Raw genomic sequence first — 22,178 nt, 5'->3', positions numbered from 1 at the left:
TTTTCAAATGTTGGCTAAAGATCCCGACATCGGGATGTAATGGGACCATAAAACGCGCTTCTTTGGAAAAGGGTGGGCATTTTTGTGCATTATTTTCTATCGGGATTTAACCTCTCTGAGTCTCCCTGTGCTGCAAATGATCATACTGAAAACCTCACTGCATCGGTTTCCACAGCGAATTTATTTCTTGGCTTTTTAAAATTTGATAAAACTTTAGCATGCAGTAGTAATGTAAACTTAGTCAGCATTTGTTTCCGTTACTCGACACTTTCTGCCTCTCGAGCGTATCTTCTAACAGCAACTCGCAAGAAAGGTTTAGTCTTTAAACAATCTTTTTTAAGTGCATAATTTACTGTACAAATAAATACAGAAGTGCATCAATGGGAAGACAAGAAGCAATAATCGGCAGTGTTCACAACAGTGTGCTTAGAAATTTCTCAACTGCACCTTTTCCGTTCAGTCTGAACCGAAGGGAGAGGAATGAACACCGCCCCCGTTCCTTGCATTGTTACACAGAATAATGCTATTTGTTATCGGAAATGAAAAATGGTCACGGGATAAAATAGTGCAAGAAGAAGAGCGAAATGAGCAGTGTAAGTCGCTTATTTTAAATAAGGCTTTTATGTTTGCATTGAAAAAAACCCCAACCAACTGGACAAGACAGAACTATTGCATATTAGTTATGTAATTAAAGTACATATTCGCATACTTTGTGCTCATTAATTCATATATGCATTTTAAAGAGTGGAAAAGATATACTTTTTAATTATTCAACATTCGGATGCCCTGTGATTTTTGGATTTTCTAACCCCCAAGCGTATCTTGTTCAGGGCTACAATAAAGACTTTTAACCTTTATTTCACCGATTATATTATCAGTAGTACTTTCATTAAAAATATATCTATATATACAATCATATATCCCTTTTAGATAAAGGAATTATTCCTTTTTTGATAATATATTTGGGAGGGTAAGAACGTAGAGGAGCTTTTTGATACACACGTCACATTGCTAGCGTTACACTGCTAGTAAAAATGTGGGTTTTTTCAAAATTTTAGCAAATACTGTTAATTATTCTGTTGAGTTGAATCAAAGAATAAGAGTTCATCTCTTTCGCCTTTTCTCAAAGAAGTGGGAAATTATGCACATGCGTACAGAGAAGCTTTATATCCATTTCTGACAACGGCTATAAAGCCTCTTCAAGTAGACAAGTTCAAGTGCTGCAAAATATACTCTTCTGATATGCAAAATAGTGGTAAACTCCCATTATAGTCTTTCTAAATTGATATAAGCTGGTGCCATATTTAGGAAAGAACAAAATAAATGGACTTTGAAAGCTACATTAAATCAAAAACTCAAATCTGATATTTATACCGATTTTATCTTATTGACAGTAGGACTCAAAACAGAACTGCCATCAATCTGGAGGTTCTTAAAAACAGACTTTAAAAGCAGTTATATTTTTTTCAGTCGGGCTGTACATTATTACACACGAAGGGCCACATTCTGACACCTTAATCGTTAATAGCACTTCACTCCAACAGTCTCTTTGCCTTTAATGAGACTATCCATGAAATAAATGACAAGTAAGCACGAGCAGGTTACCAGAATGTGGCCCCACATAAACATCTATTTTCATAGCGACGACAGATTTACAGCCAAAACATGTTTAGTTTAAACGTATGTACCACAATTCACTCTTTTTTTTTTTTTTTTTTTGGTTTGAAAGATAAATCACCTGTGTAAGGTATCAAGAACTGGGAGATAACATTATTGATAAATATTTATAAGTGGAAAAATTCAAAGGAATAGACCCTCAAGAATTAATTTACTGTTATTTAGAATAAAGATTTCTATACCATCTTATAGTGATATACTGTATATGAACGTTATACTTCGCTTTAGAAGATATTTATATTTAAGAAATAACTTTATACAGCAAACGCAACTTTTAGAGCAAACACAAGGACATATTTACAGTAAAGTCAACAATCAAAATGACATGGAATAAATTAACAGAATATACAACTATTTATACAGACAAATTAAAAAATAAGGCAGGAATTTTCATTTGAAGTTAGCATAATCCGAAAATATGTCGATGAAATCTTGTACCACTCTGTAGCAGAATTCATACTGTTCCTGAAAAACAATAAAAAGACACTAAGATGGGCTGGGGTTCCATCGGGCGACTACATCGGAGAAATTCACAGAATGCAAATCCTAGTGGTAAACGCAGCTCGGTCTAACTTGGAGCAGTACGTTCTGATTTTTATTTATGTTTCACATAAAAGCAGTAATACCTCGCTCTTTTGTCAAATACAGGCTCATTGCTGCTCGGCAGTTAAAGTGATTTCTTTAAGCTTTTTAGGTCATAGGTCTTAAAAAGGATCAATTCTTAGACCTGTCTCCTCATCTAAATTAAGCAGTTTACGGCACCTGGCTGCTGCCCGGCTCACGCTGAAGCAGGTGACTCCTCCTGTGCCTTCCCCAGGGAGCCTGGCTGCTTAACTCCACCTTAGGAGCTTTACCGCAGGAACTAGGGGACAATATAACTTCTATTCAGCATGGGTTTGTGAAGGGCAGGTCATGCCTATCAAACCTAATATCCTTCTATGATAAGGTGACCCACTTAGTGGATGAGGGAAAAGCTGTGGATGTTATCTACTTGGATTTTTGCAAAGCTTTTGACACTGTTTCCCACAGCATTCTCCTGGAGAAACTGGCTGCTCATGGCCTGGACAGGTGTACTCTTCGCTGGGTAAAAAACTGGCTGGATGGCCGTGCCCAGAGAGTGGTGGTAAATGGAGTTAAATCCAGTTGGTGTCCAGTCACAAGTGGTGTCCCCCAGGGTTCGGTGCTGGGGCCGGTTCTCTTTAATATCTTTATCAATGATCTGGATGAAGGGATTGAATGCACCTTCAGTAAGTTCGCAGATGACACTAAACTGGGCGGGCGTGTTGATCTGCTTGAGGGTAGGTTGGCTCTGCAGAGGGATCTGGACAGGCTGGACCGATGGGCTGAGACCAATGGTATGAGGTTCAACAAGGCCAAGTGCCAGGTCCTGCACTTGGGTCACAACAACCCCATGCAGTGCTACAGGATTGGGGCAGAATGGCTTGAAAGCAGCTCGACAGAAAAGGACTTGGGAGTGTTGGTTGACAGCCGGCTGAATATGAGCCAGCAGTGTGCCCAGGTGGCCAAGAAGGCCAACAGCATCCTAGCCTGTATCAGGAATAGTGTGGTGAGCCGGACTAGGGAAGTGATCATCCCCCTGTACTCGGCACTGGTGAGGCCCCACCTCGAGTACTGCGTTCAGTTTTGGGCCCCTCGCTACAAGAGGGACATTGAGGTGTTGGAGCGTGTCCAGAGAAGGGCTACAAAGCTGGTGAGAGGTCTGGAGGACAAACCTTATGAAGAACGACTGAGGGAGCTGGGGTTGTTTAGCCTGGAGAAGAGGAGGCTGAGGGGAGACCTTATCACCCTCTACAACTACCTGAAAGGAGGTTGTAGAGAGATGGGGGCTGACCTCTTCTCCCTGGTGACAAGTGATAGGACGAGGGGAAACGGGTTCAAGTTACGTCAGGGGAGGTTTAGATTAGATATTAGGAGACATTTTTTCACTGAAAGGGTTATTAAACATTGGAACAGGCTGCCCAGGGAGGTGGTGGATTCACCATCCCTGGAGGTGTTTAAAAAAAGGGTAGATGGGGCACTGAGGGACATGGTTTAGAAGTGGCTCTTGTCAGGGTAGGCTAAAGGTTGGACTCGATGATCTTAAAGGTCCCTTCCAACCTCAACAATTCTATGATTCTATGATTCTATGATTCTATTAATGTAACTTTAAATGTCCAGAACACTAAAAAAAGTCTACATTCATGGGTGTGAAACGGAGCTCCCCTTGCAGCGTATTTATCCCCTGCCTAGGTTCCTCTGCTGGCTGCTCCTCTGCATCCTAAACCTGGGACACATCCCGATCTCGGCGTGCCGGTAACGCCTTCGACATGGTTTGCTGCATTACAAAATCTGTAACAACGCCGATAATAAGTGGAATTGGCATCTGGAATTCACTCGCGCTGGAAAGCAGAGTTTAGCAGAAGCCTTTCCGCAGGCTCAGCTGGGAATATCCGTGGCAATCACACCCTTAACTAACATTATTAACTCACAGAGCCAGAACCCCCCCAAAAATATTTCATCCCTGTCTCAGCGTGACTGTGGATAATCCAATTCTACTTCTTCAACCTCCTCCTTCCTATTTGTAGCATGGAGAAAACATCTACCTGAAAAGGGTGTTTTGAGATTACTGATTCTAAAGAAGTTTCAAACCACCGAATGGAAGCTGCCATCAAAATACGAAATATCAGCATTGTTATATATTTTTCAAAAAACATACGTCAAAAAATATTTTCTAAGTTCTTACTCAGTAGGGAAAAGTGTGTGGACAAAGCTGCACATTTTATTTGTAGATGACTTTAAAGAAGTCAAAGACATTTCTCCCTTTCAGTGACCAGCTGTGAGCCAATTTAAGCCCAGGCATTTGAAGGTAGGAAAGGACAACTAATACACAGCTTAAAAGGCATTTGCGTCATGTTTTGTCACCTGCAACACTCAAAAGATTTTGGTTTAACTGTCTCCAGCTCCTAAAAGACACAGAATGCTTACCCAAGTTGTATTTTTAGAGATGCTATAAAAGCAATCTGTAAAAATACAGATTTCTGATAATACCTTGTTCATACAGAGCCATCATACATAATTTATTTCAACCCGCGAAAAAAATCCTTTGTTCTCCTCCCACAAGAATATTTACAAACACACATCCTTTGACAAGGATCCCGATTGTTAAATGTCATACCAGTGTTTGCACCATATGTGGCCTTTGCAGTCTTAAGCTCTTCACAGCTTGAAATACATCTAAGAGCCCTTCAGCCTTCACTCGTTCCAGAATATTGCTGAGTGCTATGAATGTACCTGTTCTTCCAGCGCCAGCACTGCAACGCAAACACATTTGCTTAACATACAGCAGCATAAAAAAAATCTTAGAAGAGAAACAATAGCGATAGAGAATAGCCAAATACTATTATTAGCCAACTTCTACTCATTTTGTTGGGAGTAGGAGTTGAGTTTGTCACCTCAGCTATGCTAGAAGGGAGCCAGAATTAATGGAAATGAGCTCGGAGCCAGGTTGGAACCAATAAGGCTCGTTAGTGAGAGCTTCTGTACGCAAGTGGGAGATGCTGAGCTGGCTGCGGTCATTTGGGTCCGAGTCCCAATCAAAGCTGCAGTCGTCTTCCAGCCAGACGACGCTGGGAGCTCCCACACCCTGCTCCCCGTTCTATTCGTGATGGGGGAGAACACCATCTTTACACTTTCCGTTGCAAAACTTGGTTGTATGGCAAAGAAGCACTGTGCCGTCAAACCCAGGCTTCTCCAGTAGGTTGTGATTTATACTTTTGCACGGTGGACAGATATGAAAGCATTATTATTATTATTATTACTACTACTACTCCTCCTCCAAAGCAACTTGATGGAAGACGTCCTATCCAACTGTAATGCTTTTAATGACTCTTAGGATCTAAGCCACTTCTTTAACAGATGTATTAATGTCAGGACAAACTAACGCAAGACTACCTACGAGGTTATGGTACATACAAGAAACTTAAGTCGAGTGTTCTGCCTTGACAACAATAAGCAACCTAATTTACTGCAAAATAACTTGTTTCTTTTGTTTCAGTGTGTTTCGCTGAGTGCATTTTGTCGTTATATCTGTTTCAGATCATGATTCCATGGAATCAAAATATATTTCAGTAATTATTGTCTGGTTTATTATGCCTAACGCTAGAGAAAAAAAGAAACTAAAAAAGAGATTTCTTTCTCTCTCCTAATCACAGTAATTAGGGATTATTTGATACCAACAACAAGCAGTAGCTGTGCAAAGCCAATGGCTTTGACAGGGAACAGTTACCGAAACCAGAATGGGATTAGGAAAGTGGCAATTGGTAAAAGGGAGTGGAAGGTTCACCGGATTGCTGAATAACGCAAACACTACATTTATTAAATTTAAAATTTTCACATGTTTTAACACTAAGTAGGTGAGTTGTAATCACTTGTCATTGCTTCTACCTTATTTCTATCAAATACAAAAAAAAATCTGCTAAACACAAGCCTTAGGAAAAGATTAAGTAGAAACGCACGTACCCTCAGCTGGATACATGGAAAGTCTTGGAGGAAAAATGAAGAGGCACAAAGTATGAGATGTGTCGTTCCCTTTAGACAGCTACTTTTATCAGATTAAAGACAAATACAAAATCTTTTAAAAAGGGTTCAGATTTATTTCTCATTAGCTAATCTCTAGTAGCCACCTGTGGTTTCCAGCATTTCAGAATAGGTCTGCAGCTGGCAAAAGACGAGGGCATGAGGTCATGAAATAAACCTGTACACACACGTCGTCACCCACGCGGCTTATTCATTTACGGCTAGAAGACGCATGCGTTGCTTTCCACTGCATTTCTAATGCTCCTTGTACTAGGCTCACTCTCCTTTCTTCCGAAAACATGCTTTTAGCAAATCCTTAAAGCCCAAAAAAGTTGGGGTTTGTTTTTTTTTTTTTTTTTAATTAATTTAAGAATTTATAGTATGGAAGCATGGAAAACTAAACTGCATTTGAAATGCAAGAGAAAAATATTTGTTGTCTCATGGGAACACAGCACTACTCTTTGCATACTCGCTTCTCGAGGGCTGGGTCCAGTTTTGGGCCCCTCACCACAAGACAGACACCGAGGGGCCGGAGCGTGTCCAGAGAAGGGCAACGGAGCTGGTGAGGGGTCTGGAGCACAAGTCCTGTGAGGAGCGGCTGAGGGAGCTGGGGGTGTTCAGCCTGGAGAAAAGGGGGCTGAGGGGAGACCTTCTCGCTCTCTACAGCTCCCTGAAAGGAGGGGGCAGCCAGGGGGGGTCGGGCTCTTCTCCCAAGGAACAGGCCATGGGACAAGAGGAAATGGCCTCCAGTTGTGCCAGGGGAGGTTTAGGATGGATATTAGGAAAAATTTCTTCACTAAAAGGGTTGTTAAGCATTGGAAGAGGCTGCCCAGGGCAGTGGTGGAGGCACCATCCCTGGAGGGATTTAAAAGCCGGGCAGACGTGGTGCTGAGGGACACGGGGTAGTGATGACTTTTGTCAGTGTTGGGTTGATGGTTGGACTCGGTGATCTGAAAGGTCCCTTCCAACCTGGGCGATTCTGTGATTCTATGATTCTCTTTCTGTAAACTCCTTAAAAAAATAAAAGAAAACCAAAAAAACCAAAAAAATCCAAAAAAAAAAAACAGAAGAAAAGAAGAGAGAAAACGTGTAGGTAGCCACGAACTGAAGAGAAGGCAGCTGCAGACACACGCTGGAAGGGAGTTCAGATTTAGAACAGCTCCACTTTGGATTCCATTGGCAAGTCAATTCGCAAAACCCTTCTAAACTATTTAGGGTTGTGTCTTGATTCTACTTAAGAATTGTCTTAGCAGCTCCTTAAACTGTTCGTAAATAGTTGGAAAAAATGAACAGAAGTTTTCACAGTTCATGTGAACGTTCTGAGAAATCAGTCTTAGACATGACAGGTGTTTACTTATTCATAAAGTTCCGTTTATATTTGAAGACTCAAGTATGACTTGACGGAGAAGTTGAGGTAACTCAAAAGCTGTGATGCACAGGCTGGCCAAGTAGGGACAGGAGGGAATTCTCAACATTAAAAATCCTAGAATACGTTGCATGCTTTGGGTTTTATTTTCTTGTTTAATCCGTTTTATAATGATTGCAGTAAATTTTGAAAAAAATGATCTAGGACAAATGCACGGCAAACGATTAAGCTAAGGCTTCAGAGAAGCTGCAGGTCTAAAAGCTCAGAAAAGTAGAAGCAACATAAACCTCAGATAGTCCTTATATATCTAATTTGTGCACATCAAAGACATTAGTTACTTTTACCTCTTATTTTACTGGCTGAACTCCTGGATATTTTACCCACTTTCATTATCATTCAGAATTTTAACTCCCTAGCAATCCAAAAGAAGTGGCTGTTAAAAATTGTCAAATTGCAGAATCAAACACAAAATGCCACCCTCGCCCTCGAGCGCAGCCACCTCGGGGGGTGGTGACCCCTTGGGGTCCGTAACTTATTTAAAAAACCAACCCAAAACAGAGGAACTTCTCTTCTGGGGGCTCTGAACCCCTCCCGACCCTGTCCCTGACAACTTGACTTTGTATTGACCAGAAAACAGAAAAGGCTTTATCGATTTATGGAGATCAAAATATTTTAAAAGCAAGGTACGATTTATGAATTATGAAAAGGCAGAATACTGGTTTTATTGCTACTTTTTTTTTTTTTAAGTCATCATGTAGTACATAAAGGGAAAAGACAAAAGACTGATAAAAAAACCCACATTGAAAAAATATAACTAAAAAAAACAGAGGAAAAGACCAATATATACCTCTTAAAAAGAAAATATAAAAGCCGCAATAAAAAAGCACTGTTAAAAAAAACTTGGGAAAGGACAAAGAGATATTCTAGTTATCACGTGTGAAGTCTACCCAAGCCAGCTCTGAGCATCAATGTAAATACTCTTTTCTCTCTGCTTTCAAGGACAGGGATACATTTTGCCTCCTGCTTAGATTAGGGATATATTTTATTCTGCTGATAGTTTGTATAAACCAAAAACATTTTGGTCCCAAGAGAACATTTGAGCACTGTGTTGCTGGGGTATATTACACGCCACAACAATAAACCTACAGCTTTACTTTCCTAATCGCAGCGTTTAGCAAAACTCAGGTGCAAAATTATAACATGGCAAGTTAATAAGGTACGTGTTTCCTCCCAGCCATTAGATGTACGTTAATTTAGCAAAAGATAAGTCACAAATCCTTTATGTAACCCTAGTTTTTTCTTTTTTCTTTATTTTTTAAAGGATGCAGTCTACTCCCTCAGAAACGAAACCCGCTGTAAAAGCAGCCAGGCTGGAGGGAAAGCACACCGGGTGGCTAATGGTGGGGAGAAGAGGCGAGTCCTACCTGCAGTGCACCGTAATGGGGTGGTTGCCCGTTTGCTGCTGCTGCTTTTGGACAGCCGCAATCAGGTCGATCATCCCTTTTCCTTCCGCCGGAATCCCGATTTCTGGCCACCCATGGAAGTGGAACTGCCGAACGAGCCTGCTTTGCTTCTCCTGGTTGCCCTGCGTGCACGCAAACAACGGGTTTATCCAGGCGTTACTTCGAAATGGAAACACGCTTCTTACCTTCAACATTCCCAGCATAAATTTTGCACCGCGATAGTCGAGGGGGCTGGTTTCAACCTGGTCCGTAATATATTGGTCGTTTCTAAATTCCCCATCCACTATGCTGATAATTTACCCCGCCAGTTTTCCTTCTGATTTGCACAGCTGTTTCACTGGGGGGTACTAAGGATACGCTCAAAAGACTATTCATCCTGAGGTTAAAAGCTTTCGTCGCGCAAAGGCCAAATCCAAAATGCCGTTAAAACTACCCAATTCCTGAAATGCACCCATTGCTGCACAACACGACCTCCTATTTTGAAATGTAACAATTATTTGCCTTGTCTTTACGCTTGCTGCTTAAAAGCACCCCTAAAAGTCGCAATAACTATTAACCCCGCGTTAAGGCAGTTAGTTCTAGACGGGCCGGGATGCACAAAGGCTCTTCACTTTAATGACCCCAAGATTTTTGCGTGCTCTTTCCCATGACTGCATTATCATAGTGTATGGATGCAACATGGATATTCTGGCAATTTTACTACATGATGATATGTAGGATATCTTTTGAGCAGCCTGGTCTAGTGGGAGGTGTCCCTGCCCTTGGAAGGGTGGTTGGAACTGGATGATCTATAAGGTCCCTTCCAACCCAAACCATTCTATGATTCTATATATGTATATTATATCATCTTGTAAACCACCAAGAGTTGAAAACATGAGGTCTCTGCTGATGCCAGGTGCTTTCAACGTGCCCATAGGGGACATCTGGTGGAGGAGTCTGATGTGAAGTCTCAGGACACTGTACTGGAAGCCTGGAAGATGCCACCATTACGAGGAAAAAGGCTTGGTCAGTCCTCCTTCCCCCCAGCTCTGCAGGAGATCTTTTAACTTAACATTGCTTCAAATGCCACTGATGTAAGTCTAGCTGGACTCGGGCACAATCCAAAAGTTACTCACATTTCTTAGATCTGCAGCAGCAAACCCTTCTAAGGATGCTGGACTGGAGTGCAAGTGTTTGGATATTACCTAAAATGCTGTTATTTGAGTTTTAAATACTCGCTAATGCGACAGAAGTCAACACCTTGACAAGGACTCTCTGCTTGGTGAAGCACGGTGTGTCTTCACACCTAATCCACCACCTTTTTTCTTCAGGCAATACAGCGGACTTTATAAATTTAAAGTCCTTTTGCTTTGCATGTGCCAGCTATTTAAGTGGACAGATTATACGCAATGCAATAAGTAGTTAAATGAATTATATTCTTAATGGCAAGTAATTTTTTTGTTGTTTTTCAGAAAGAGCAATGCAAATCAGATCCTAAAGAAATGATTCAGTAGGTGAAGAGGTGCGTGCCCAGAAGATCCAGTTCCGAGTGGATCATGCCTGTGGCAGAGCAAGATGAAGGAAGAGCCGGTAGGCAGAGGCAAGCACACGTGCTGTTAAAATGCTTCATAGGATTTAAAAATATTGAATCAAATTTTCTTTTATGCAGATGTGGGAGATGAGAGAAAACACATGAACAGCAGCAACAACAAAACATTAAAAAACCAAACCAAACCAAAACCCCCACACCCCGCTTTGATCTAGGACACGTTTCACTGACCAAAATTTTCATGGGGTTTTAAGCAAAAATGTTTCATGTAAGTTATATACAATGTTGGGTGGTGATTAACCACATTTATCCTTTGCTAGAAATTCCAGCATTTAAGTTACACAATCATTTTTGTAAATGCTTTCAAATGCAAAAAAATCTCATGTAATTTAAAAACATTACCTGATTGTACGTAACTATGAAGTCCCTTACGCTTATGGCATCTAACAGACTGTCATTCTTGATTTCTACGGTTATCTCTCCGTGAGTCACAGAGCCCTCTGATGGCCAGTACTGGCAGCATTTTTCCTGCGAAATTGAGAGAGAATGGTAAAAGTTCCTTGAATTTTTTTCCAATTATCTACAGTGTCATGAATCTCTGATAGGAGGTGACATACAGTACAATAAATGTGCCCTAAACACTTTGTAACGGAGAGACTAATGACCATACAGTAATAAAATATTTCTATAATATACACTATTAAGAAAAAAAGGGCTTAGGAGTCATAAGTGGCAAGTACTGCTTTAAAATAGATTGGAATAAAAGAAGTAACTCCTGAAAGCAACGCAATGCTGTTAAAGAGCCGCCCAAAACCACCATCAAAAACCATCTCACAGCACTAAAGTCACGCTGGTTGCAGCGTTGAACCCTGAATCTTCAAACTGCAGCCAGAGAGGGTAGACAGGACCCTCTTCGTTAATTAACGATGTACCAGGAGAGGTTCAGAATAAGCCACTGCAGCTTATACCGGCACGACAGGGAGGGACGTTTTCACAAAAGCTTTGCTCCAAAATCCCAAACCGCTGTTCCATGTCAGGCATCACTAGAAATTTTGTGCTTTTAATGTGAACCGCGCCCTTTCACAAACCATAATTTTCAGTAGTTTTGGTGGGTTTTCGGACAATTCAAGCAAAAGCAGCGACATTGGCCCACACTGGCCCATAGTGAAGCAAGAGCTCATTTTTAGGAAAGGCAAAAAAAAAGTCATATCACAAGAATTTGTAGGCAGCAAATAATTTATCTAATATTAATGCTCATCTTCTACAGGCGTTACCAGCAACTGCTTTGCTGTGGAGGTGCGGGACACCTACCTGCTCCCTCTCTTGCACCTCGGTGAGCATAACGATGGTGTGGCACTTCCACTCCCACACCATCCGCCAGAAATCCTCCACCGTGTGCGGCAGCGGTCCCTGGGTGGCAATGAAGTAATCCTTCTGGCGATAGCCCTGCGGAGAGAGCCGAGGCGGCCTTTATGTCGTGACATGCGAGTGCAAGTGAGGCGGGAGGGAAGGTGACAGTCGGCAAGAAGATCACTGCTTGGCAATGTGATGCTCATGTCAGATCTGGTGACACTGAGCCCACCCCATTCTTGCTTGTTGCCAGAAACGCAAGAAAAAAAATCCCCTGAATTCACAATTACTGAATGGTCTGGGTTGGAAGGGACCTTGAAGATAAATCTAGTTCCACCCCCTGCCCTGGGCAGGGACACCTCCCACCAGCCCAGGCTGCTCCAAGCCCAGTCCAACCTGGCCTTGAACCCCTCCAGGGTAGTGGAAATGTCCTGAGTATTATTTTATGACTTTTTAGTAGCGGCTGGAGGCATGAAATTCTGCAGTAACAGGATTTCACAATGAGATTATGATAATTCTGTAGTAAAGCTAATAGTTGCAGTTGATAACATTTCGCTCATCGTTTGAGCTGCACTTCTATTTACACACTGACGTGATCTTCACAGCTGTAGTATCCACACTCCTCAATCACTAATGGGGTTTTACTGCTTAAGGATATAATTAATTCTCTTACTTAAATAAAAATAAGACACAGTGGAAGATGTTGCCCAGGTTCCAACAGGAAACAAAGTTAGGGATTAACGCAGGTGTGCGCAGGTAAACCCTGGCTCCCAGACACTACGGCAGCCTTTCCCCATGCTAAATGTGGGCTTTTTATTTCCTTTTTAAGTCACAAGAGCACATGCTTGTATCCAGTGACCTGATGCAGATAACAGGACTGTTGGATGTTAGTTGTATAGCTCATTTGTTTTGCTGCCTGTTTGTTACAATTTTATAAAAACCTTAGTTTATAAATCTAACAAGAATGTTTAAATTACACAACCATTTAAACTGAAATTGAAAACACCAGAGAAGAAAAGTGTTTGGCAACTCTCGTAAGCCAAACCCAAACAAAAAAGCTAACGTTCTTCGTAAGCCAAGTTGACTGCGTCCCTTTAAAAAGACGTATCAGCAACAGCAAAATATTTGACTTGCAATTTAAATACATGAAAATTGTGCATACGTACATCTATGAAGGAAGCATTGATGTAGTCTGTATACTCTTGCCCTCTTTTCATTGACAGAATCACTCTATTAAAATCATCTGGGAAAAAAAAAAAAAAAAAGAAGTCTCCAGTCTTACTTTTGCTAAGCGTACGTTGACTGCTCCACTTTTACGTTTGTGAAAGAACAAACCCAACAAAATCTGTGCTCTGAAAGCCAAAGAGTGTCTCAAAGCTCTTATCCAGGATTTAGTGAGTGTGGGGAGGAGGGCACCAGCTTTTCCATTCACACGGGATAGGGCCAGGAAGGGCTGGAACTTTCATTTTTAGGTGCAGACATTAAAGTGTGCAAGGGAACACACAGAAAATACATTGGGTTAAAAGGTGAAACTGCTAAATTGTTCAATTCTGTCCTGAAAAATATCTGATCATAATATATTTTACATTGATAAAGTAACAACCAATTCATTAAATCGCCTGCAGACACTTTATACAGGCATTACTTTTCTAAGGAGAGGATACTGCTGTTTGCATCGCCACGTTCTCTAGAAACTTCAGAGCAGAGATGCCTGCAAAAAGCAGGATGAAAACAAAGGGAAGGCCAATGGAAACACCCAAAAAAATGTGTTCTAGCTAAAAACGATGCAAAACCAAAAACTACCACTTTGGACAGTACAACAGCTTTTGAAAATGTTTGAATTTTACAGGCAGAGAAGTTAAAATTTTGCAGTATTCCAGTTTCCAGCTCCGGGCAGGACCTTGATTCTTGAGTTATCCCAACAGAGCTCTATTCCGATACGAGGTGCGTTGTCAACATACAGATATAGTGCGTATACGACAACTTAGGAGAATCTTGTGTTTATAGCACTTGTTTCTCTATATAAAAAGCCGAGCTCTTACACGGGATGATCTGGATGACTCGGGCTTTCTTCATATTTGCTGGAAGATTGCCAGTTCTCATGTTTTCTTTCATTATTCGGACGTTTGTTAACTTCTGTAATAAAACACACAAGCGAGGGTGAGAACCCCCTGGGAGAGAAGCGGTTCTCCCTCACCGTACCCTGCACTCAACGCGTTCCCGAGCGTCTTTATCGGGTACAAAACAGCAACACAAAGCGAGACAAAAGCCATTTCATTGTCCTGTCTATAAATTATCATTAAGAGTAACAGTTATGTAATTTTTTTCATGCTGATAAATATTTAAGAATCTGAACACATGACCAGAGCATATCCATAAAGTTTAAGGGCTGTAAAATGACAGCAGATTTTAAAGTTTTGGGTGTCTCTGTTGGGTTTTTTTGTTTGTTTGTTTTTAATTACATTGTTTTCTTGCCAGCCCTTAGGTAAGCAGGGGCGGCCTGACCAGCGCACCCAGCACCCTTCACCTCCAGCAGGAGCGAAGCCAAGAGGCTCTCCAGCACGGCACCACCAGGCTTTTCGCTTCCACATTGTTCTCGAGTACTGAAAAAATTCTCTTTTCTAGACTTCGCTTCCTTTATGGTCAAAACACAAACTGAATTCGTATGCATTCACATTCGTCTCATTCATACTACTATTATTACAATCCCATTCAAAGTATTAAAACTCTGGTCCTTTCGTCCTGGGCTGTGTCCTCCCCGCAGCACAACACCCTGTTTCTGGCGTAACGAGGTTGCACGACTTTACGGATTGCTGTGCACCGAATCCTGCAACTCGGCTCTATCCAGTTTCAAGCTTTTGCTAGTGAAGAGACCGATATTCCTTATGATTTATTCCGTTTGTGCTGACAGCATTCCCAGGACACAGAAGAGAAACACTGCTCTTGCCCCAGCAGTTTTTTTCCTAGTATAGATTACACACCCGCAAGATTGCGCGAGATAACACAAGAATAATAAACCGCTTCTGCTGGGGTGGGATTTCCCAGGTAGCCATCATAGTTACACAGTTGCGTTTCAGCAACTATTTAATATAAATTCAATTTACATTAAAATTAAATTAATTTTCAAACTCCAAGCAGATTTTCAGGCACTTTGCTGTATCTGAGAGGTACTGAGTTTCAGCAGCGTACCTCAACTGCAGCAAAATCTCTAGTACTGGCAAAAAACTACTAAAAAAAACCAACCCTGACCTGTGAGAAATCACTTTTCAGCTACTCTATAACACTGTGATCCATAGACTTTCTGCCAGAGACTCGTAGCGGGTACAACACAGCTCTGCTTTTTTTGGCGTAGGTGGGCTCAGCGCTCCTGGGCCACGTAAATGCTTTCCAGAACACCGGGCAGAACGAACCGTTGCTCTCTGCACTGCGATGCCGCCTTGGTGGCCCGCGGGCAGCAAAAACAAACTTAGGAATTCTGTAAAAAGTAGAATACTCCATGTTTTCATTCCCTCTGACAGACACCAACGCTTCTAATTTTTGAACTTGTTGCTATATCATCAGACTTATTTTTGCGTCATTTTCTTTTCCCAGCACCTAAATTCTGATTAAATTAATCCTTTAAAGGAAAGGATGAACTCCAGTTAACACCTATATGTCATTTAATGCTTTAGACCTATATATAGAATAAATATTTTAGCATAGCAGAAGTCATGGAAAAGTTGTAACTAATTCCTCAGGACAATAAAGTCTGTTTTAAACAATGATCGCAAACTGCCAGCGTGGCTGCTCTCTGCATTTTGGGTTTCTCCACTGAACAGAAAGGCTTTGTTTCTTGTTTTTCCCTGGCAGGTCTGGATATTCAGCACAAGATGGGGAAATTCTCTGCGATTCTCTGGGCCGTCCGTCAGGACTGAGTTAATGAGCCCGCTGAGATGCAAATGAGGTGCACGTAACCCAGCGCCCTCTTCCAGCATTATCTGATCTGGCATCTAGTACCGGACCGAAAGAATAATTCCATTTTTCTTGTACAAACAAACTGAAAGCATATAGGAAACGGTCCGTAAGACGACGTAGCTTTGAATGAGCATTTGCAGAACAGGATGTTAGGCCAGGCCCCATTCACCGACACCGCGGGACCCATTCAGACAAGCACAAAATAAAACAAGTTGTTCCGTTTTGATGGACCTTTTCTTTTAAGGTTACGCTCTTCCTGCTTTTGAAGTATCTTTTTGGCTTAAGTGTTTCCACACTTAGAAATGCTGATTTGAAACACCCTCAAGCCAGGACATTTGGCAAAGGCCTTTCAGACTTACTTTAAATTCTTCTTCCAGCCCTATTTTGACAAGGTTTGGCGCCGCGTTCTGTGATGTTTGTAGATGTTTTTCTAAGGATGACACATCTAGCTCCGTGTCACCGTAGAGGTAGTATTCAAGTAAGGCTTGATAAATGAAGGAGTATTGCATCTGGAACGAGCAAAGGGGCGGATAAGCATATTGCAAAGCAAGCAAGTGAAACCAGGAATTCTGGCACTTTCATCAGCTCATTTGGTCTAGAATCTACTAATGATCAAAATATACCTTAAGGTAAACCAGAGTTTTCCTGTTATATCACTCACATTCTCTAAAATTCCACTCTCCCGTGCATGGGAAAACCTGGATGTGATACCTAAAGATAATGTGCCTTACAGCGGTCTTCACAGCCCTAACGTGCCTCTATCTTCTTCCCCAGCCCCATCCTTCTACTGGGCTTTGTTCATTTTTTAATTATCCAGGTGCGCAACAGAATGGGACATGCTGGGATGCATATCAGAGTGGAAATATGGAAGCACATGCTTCTTTGACCCTGAAAAGTTGTAATTTCAACTGAGTAAAGTCCACTTACGTCAGTCTGAACCATCTGCGGACGCTGATTACGGATTCTTGAAACAAACTCAAAAACATCAACTTTCTGTTCCGCGTGCATCATGTCTATTATGGCATCTATGACGATAAACGTGCCTGTGCGACCCACCCCAGCGCTTGAAAAGGAAACAAAAACAAACAAACAAAAATCTCTATGGAACTACCAAGTCTGCAGGAACTGCTACAGCAATGACACGGGTCGAACTTATGCTGTTTATACTGGATGGAAATACTCACTGTGAAAACCCAAATTTCATTTTTTATCTTAGCAACAATAGCAACAAAACGTGGTCTAACGTTTTAACATGAAAAGTCACCTCTTAACAGCTCAGAAATGATGACAGCAAAATCATATTAGAAAAGACCTTCGGAAAAAAATTGTGCTTGCCCAACTAGAATAATTCAGTCTCAGATGAAATTTTAAATATTTTTTTCTTAATTTTGAGTTCTTTTCTGCATGGTTACTGTCGCATGACAATTAGCTAATGATTGCTTGTTACAAGTTCTACACTTCCTAACACTGCCAATCCCAAAAGACCTTTTTTTTTTTTGTTTATTTTTTTTTTTAATATCCTTCAACAGCCACGAGAGGGAGCACGATCATTATAAATTACACAACTCCAGCGACTTTCGGCTCTTCCTTTCAAAGGAAAAGGGCATGGCATCCTGTGCTAGGCATTAATAGCTCTCCTTTAACCTTCTGTTACCTTGCTTTGTACAGCAACTGCCGTAGTGTCCACAACCGCCTCCCGAAACGCAACAAAAACCTCTCCCCCCATCCCATCGTGCCCAAAGATACACATCAATTTTCAGCCAGGGAACATTAGGCTTTAAATAACACCAGAAAAAAAAGTATCGCGTGCATAATGCAACTTGGTTCGTGGCTACGCACGCTTCGAACAGCAAACACCACGTGAAACCAAAGCCCCCAAACCCTCCGAGTCCAGAGGGCCGGAGGGACAATGGAGACCAGCGAACCCATGGAGCACCACGGCCCTCCACCGAAATGTCACCCAACTTCTTCACAGCGAACAAGCCTGCTATTAACCTTCTGCCTCCAAATTCCTTTGCGTTCAGTCATCGGTTTGGCAGGCTCCCCTCTCTCCTTGCCCAACCACGTCCCAGTCGAGCGCTCCCACACACCGGTCCCCTTGGCCCCTCTGTGGCCTTTGACCACAGGCCACCACCCCCAGCTTCCACCCCACAGTGGCCAAGGCACCCTGCCCTCTCGCTTCCTTTCATTCATGTTTGACCTCTGCCACCCTGGACGAGTCCACCTCGAGTCCCACTGTCCCGACTCTCGGTTTACAGAGATCTTCCTCTTCCTGACGCGTCCTGGAAGCCGCTTCTGAGCGTGGGCTGCTCAACACCAGTTCACACTTGGCCTCCATTGCTCCAACCTGTGAGCTTTTACCCACCGAGCCCCACGCTCAGCCTGTCCCCCACTTCCTGAGTTCTCTTCCCTTTGCAGACGCGATCTCTTTTACACATCCTTGTTCCCTCCCCGTGCCTCTGCCCCGAGGTTACACCTTACTTCAGATCAGTGCTCAACTCAATCCTGGCTTCTTCCTGATAAAGCTGATAATGTCACCAACCTTGACATTTGCCTTAGAAGTTCTCTGATTTTATCCATCCTTAACCTCCTCTGGGGCCCCCCTTACTCAGCTGTTCCTCAGCAGAGCTCTCTGCTCATTGAAAACGTATATTTCTGAAAACTTCTGGAAAAAAAATATGGCAGAAATCCCCCCCCCTTTTATCTACAATCCTTTTACTTCCAAATGCTAAATATGTGTTTTATTAACTTCCAACAGATTCCAATTGAGCAGTTTTTGCTCAGAACGACTGGGTGATATTTTTACAAAAGCCCACTAAAAATGGACGGTTACTCACTATCGATGAGTTTCCCTTTCCTTTTTTCAACAATTCAATAGTGTCATATCCTGAACTGCAACGGAAATTAAGTGTCACCTCTCTCATTCTTCATTTCTAACACAGGCTGAAGGACCGCTCTTGCCCCCAGCACTGGCACTTAACGGCACTACTACGTTCTGTTGTACCATTATATTTTATATTTTCCTTTAATTTATCTCTACTTCGGCTGATCAAACTAAGTACAGAATTTCCTGCCGGTGCAAAATAAAGCCCAAGCGCCGTACGAGTCTCCACAGAACATATGGCAAAAGGCTATAAAAATATTGTGGGTTTCTCAAAGGAAAGACTACGTGAGACCACGAAAATCTTTTCTGTTTAATGCTTTCCTTTAAGCCTCTTCTGTATGACACCCGGGAGGGAAGATGAATCCTGGCAAGGCAAGGTCTGGATGGAAATGAAGAGACAAAAAGGCTGGCTCGGTCAGGACAAACAGCTCTTTTTCAATAAAACACACTTCAAGGACTCTTGGAGAGTATTTCTAGATGTCTGACACAAGCGAGAGAAAGAGAAACAAATACATGAACCTACAACTATTTCCTGAAAAACAAAGACCCAGGAAGACAAAGCTGCTATTCTTTTCTTTTTATTCTATCCTCGCTATGATAATTGCTCCTGAAAAGACACTTCTTGCTCCGTTCTGAGCTTACGGTTGCTATAGAGATTGCAATTATTCTTTTAAAACTGATTTGGAGTTTGTTTGTGCTTTCATTACCGTAAGATTTCAAACAGTTTAGCACAAGCCTTTAATGGCAGGAAGTTGGCGTGTGTGTGACCGAAGGAGTGGGAATATGTTCTGTGTTGGTATGCAGCACATTTTTAAAATTGCAGCATTTAAGTCTCTGAAATGCAAGTCTTTATTCAAAACTTTCTAAGCATTTAATGGATAATTTACACAGCAAACTGCAATTTTATTGTGGGAGAAGTGGGGGCTGAATTCTCAGAGGAGCATTTAGTGGCAAAGGTCACAGATTTGTATTACAAGTCTGTTTTTCTGACAAAGAACATATTTATACCAAACACTGGATATCACTCATGGATAAAAACCAAACCAAAACAACAACTTGTGTTTCAGGATTAAAGTGACAGCAGAGAGAAATCTTTTGAAACAGTTTTTACCCTGGGATCTCAAAAAGCTTAGCGTATTATTGCCCTTTATATGTATAAATATATATGTATGCGCGTCTATATATATACACACACGTAAATACGCACACAAACTTCATAACCTACGAATAGAAAATTACCATTTACCCTTGATATTGTACATATAACTCCAGGCTAAGCTAAGAGAACGGCATGAAGAGCACATACGTACCTACAGTGAACCACAACGGGTCCAGCATGGGCAGGATTCAACGTTTTGACTTTTTTCAGGAATTTCAGCATCCCGATAGGTGTGAAAGGCACCCCGAAATCAGGCCAGCTGGTGAAGTGAAGCTGCGTAACGAGCCTCGGAGCTTTACAACCGTCATGAAGCTGCAGGGAACACACAGACTCCGAGTTTGACGTTTCATTTTCCATGCAAAGATTTATAAACAAACTGCTCTGGTTATTTATGACTTTAATTCCTGCAACACTGACAGCCTGACTCACGGATTAGAAGTTTACAGTGCACATAAAATACAAACACAGAGTAAAATTACTATATATTATTAAATTGCATCTTTGCAGTGAAAACTGGAATAATCCCAGGATAGGACTGCAAAGAGTAAGACTCACAGTTGATGTTAATCATGGATCCAATCCTAAACCCCTTTTTTGCTTATAAAATCCTTGTGCCACTTCGTTTAGCAGCCTCAGACGAAAGTCACAAAATTCACTCTAAAGATTCAGGACCTGCGTCGCCATGAGATGCCAAAGGCGAGCGTTTGCCGTATCGCCTATGAATAACGACAGAAGGGCTGCACCTCCCATGGCCAACTACTGACAGGTCCGTGATCTGACCTACTCTTCAAGAATCGAAGAGAAGCTACTACAGAAGCAAGGACAGCGGCGCTCAGCATCGTTTCACCTGCCTTCGTTAACCACAAGCTGTCCCTGAGGTTAGAAAGCGTGTCTGTCTCCCAGGCTTTGTCTGTTAGCCAGGGTCAAGGCCGTTTCTTTCAAACTGGAGAAAGACGAGTGGTTTTGTAAGATCTCCATCAGTGGGTAACCAAACCCTACAAACACATACTCGGCAGAGATCACTGAGTGAAATGCAGCCGGGTCCATTCCAGCCCTTCCGCTAACCCACAGCACATACGGCTCTGTACCCTTCCTTCCTTCCCATTCTGCTTTCTGAGCGCAGCTTCTCTGAGCATTTTTATCAGCCGTGCCTTATCAGCGATCACTGCTCATACCAAAGTGATCTGCATGCTCAATCAGCAGATTTCTTCTCCGTTCCGAATCTCTAATGCTGAACGAAGCCATCCTTGTTTTGAGGGGTTCTGAGCTCCCCATGTAGTTCTACACAGCTATCCGTGGTTTACCACCTCTCACCAGCCCGCATTGTCTTCAGTCTTCAATGTGAATTAGAACGTCATCGCACCGCACACACAGCAGCCCTCCCTTTAGGGGGTGAAGATCTCTAGCAATTTGCTACTACAAGGCTACGGACTGTGGACAAGAGCAAAGTCATCCCCACCATCACCCTTGTGATCTAAAGCCTTAACTTGTGTTGGAGACCAAGGCTACAACAGAAATCAAGCTGCAACGCTGGCTGGCATTGGCCAACTAATAATCACAGACTACTCCAAATACCCAAACATATCCAAATTCACTCATCTGTCCCAAAAAAGGTCAAGACACTGCTCCTGTGCTCCCTCCCCGACAGTCACAAGGAATGACTTTCCGTAGCCCTTGGCTATAGGCAAGAAGAAATGGAGCAGACCTCCTTGCAATCCATTGACCTGTAGGGATGTTGCGTCTGCCCTCCTGCAGAGCTTCTCCCCTGCGCAGGAGAGGGATCACGCCTTTCTCCATTTGCAAATCTGTTTAACTAATTTCCCTGAATTTCTTTTAAGCAAAATATTTGACATTGTGACAACTTGCTTTAAAAATTAAAACAAAAGACCCAGCAAGAGCCTTATCGCTACTTACCGACTGGACGCAGAACTTGCGGATGGTGTAGTCCACCAGAACTATGCAATCTTCCACTGACACGCGGATGTTTCCGTAAGTCCAGCACCCTTGGTCAGGCCAATACTGATGACATTTTTCCTATACAAACATACAGTTTTTTGTTTTCATTGTCGGTAACTCATAAAACGATGAGTTTATTAAGTATGTGTATGAGCTTGCAGAGTTTCTCATCTGGCACAACACGGGTTTAACGCTTTGCTTGTGATATTGATGCTTAAATTTATGCAGAGAAGGTGAGAATAGCTTTGAAGTTGTTTTTTTAACCT

General features: G+C 42.1%; 1 protein-coding gene across 6 annotated transcripts in view; it reads right to left on the bottom strand.

Moving 5' to 3' along the window:
- Nucleotides 1-1,719: 1,719 nt before the first annotated feature.
- Nucleotides 1,720-22,178, bottom strand: part of PTPRE (protein tyrosine phosphatase receptor type E) — a 109,976-nt gene continuing 89,517 nt past the window's right edge. For all 6 annotated transcript variants that reach the window (XM_074591204.1, XM_074591206.1, XM_074591205.1 and 3 more), the window contains 11 exons: nt 21,871-21,990; nt 20,108-20,268; nt 16,841-16,976; nt 16,273-16,422; nt 14,002-14,095; nt 13,126-13,202; nt 11,921-12,055; nt 11,012-11,137; nt 9,043-9,203; nt 4,853-4,988; nt 1,720-2,142 (listed from right to left, as the gene is read on the bottom strand). In XM_074591204.1, the coding sequence (XP_074447305.1) occupies nt 2,068-2,142; nt 4,853-4,988; nt 9,043-9,203; nt 11,012-11,137; nt 11,921-12,055; nt 13,126-13,202; nt 14,002-14,095; nt 16,273-16,422; nt 16,841-16,976; nt 20,108-20,268; nt 21,871-21,990 (1,371 nt within the window). In that variant the 3' untranslated portion in view covers nt 1,720-2,067. The remainder of the gene's footprint in view (nt 2,143-4,852; nt 4,989-9,042; nt 9,204-11,011; nt 11,138-11,920; nt 12,056-13,125; nt 13,203-14,001; nt 14,096-16,272; nt 16,423-16,840; nt 16,977-20,107; nt 20,269-21,870; nt 21,991-22,178) is intronic.

This window comes from Larus michahellis, chromosome 6 (genome assembly GCF_964199755.1).
Source record: "Larus michahellis chromosome 6, bLarMic1.1, whole genome shotgun sequence".
In the NCBI taxonomy this organism is placed as follows: domain Eukaryota; kingdom Metazoa; phylum Chordata; class Aves; order Charadriiformes; family Laridae; genus Larus; species Larus michahellis.
The sequence above is the reverse complement of the archived record's forward strand: the minus strand, read 5'-3'. Positions and strand labels throughout refer to the sequence as shown.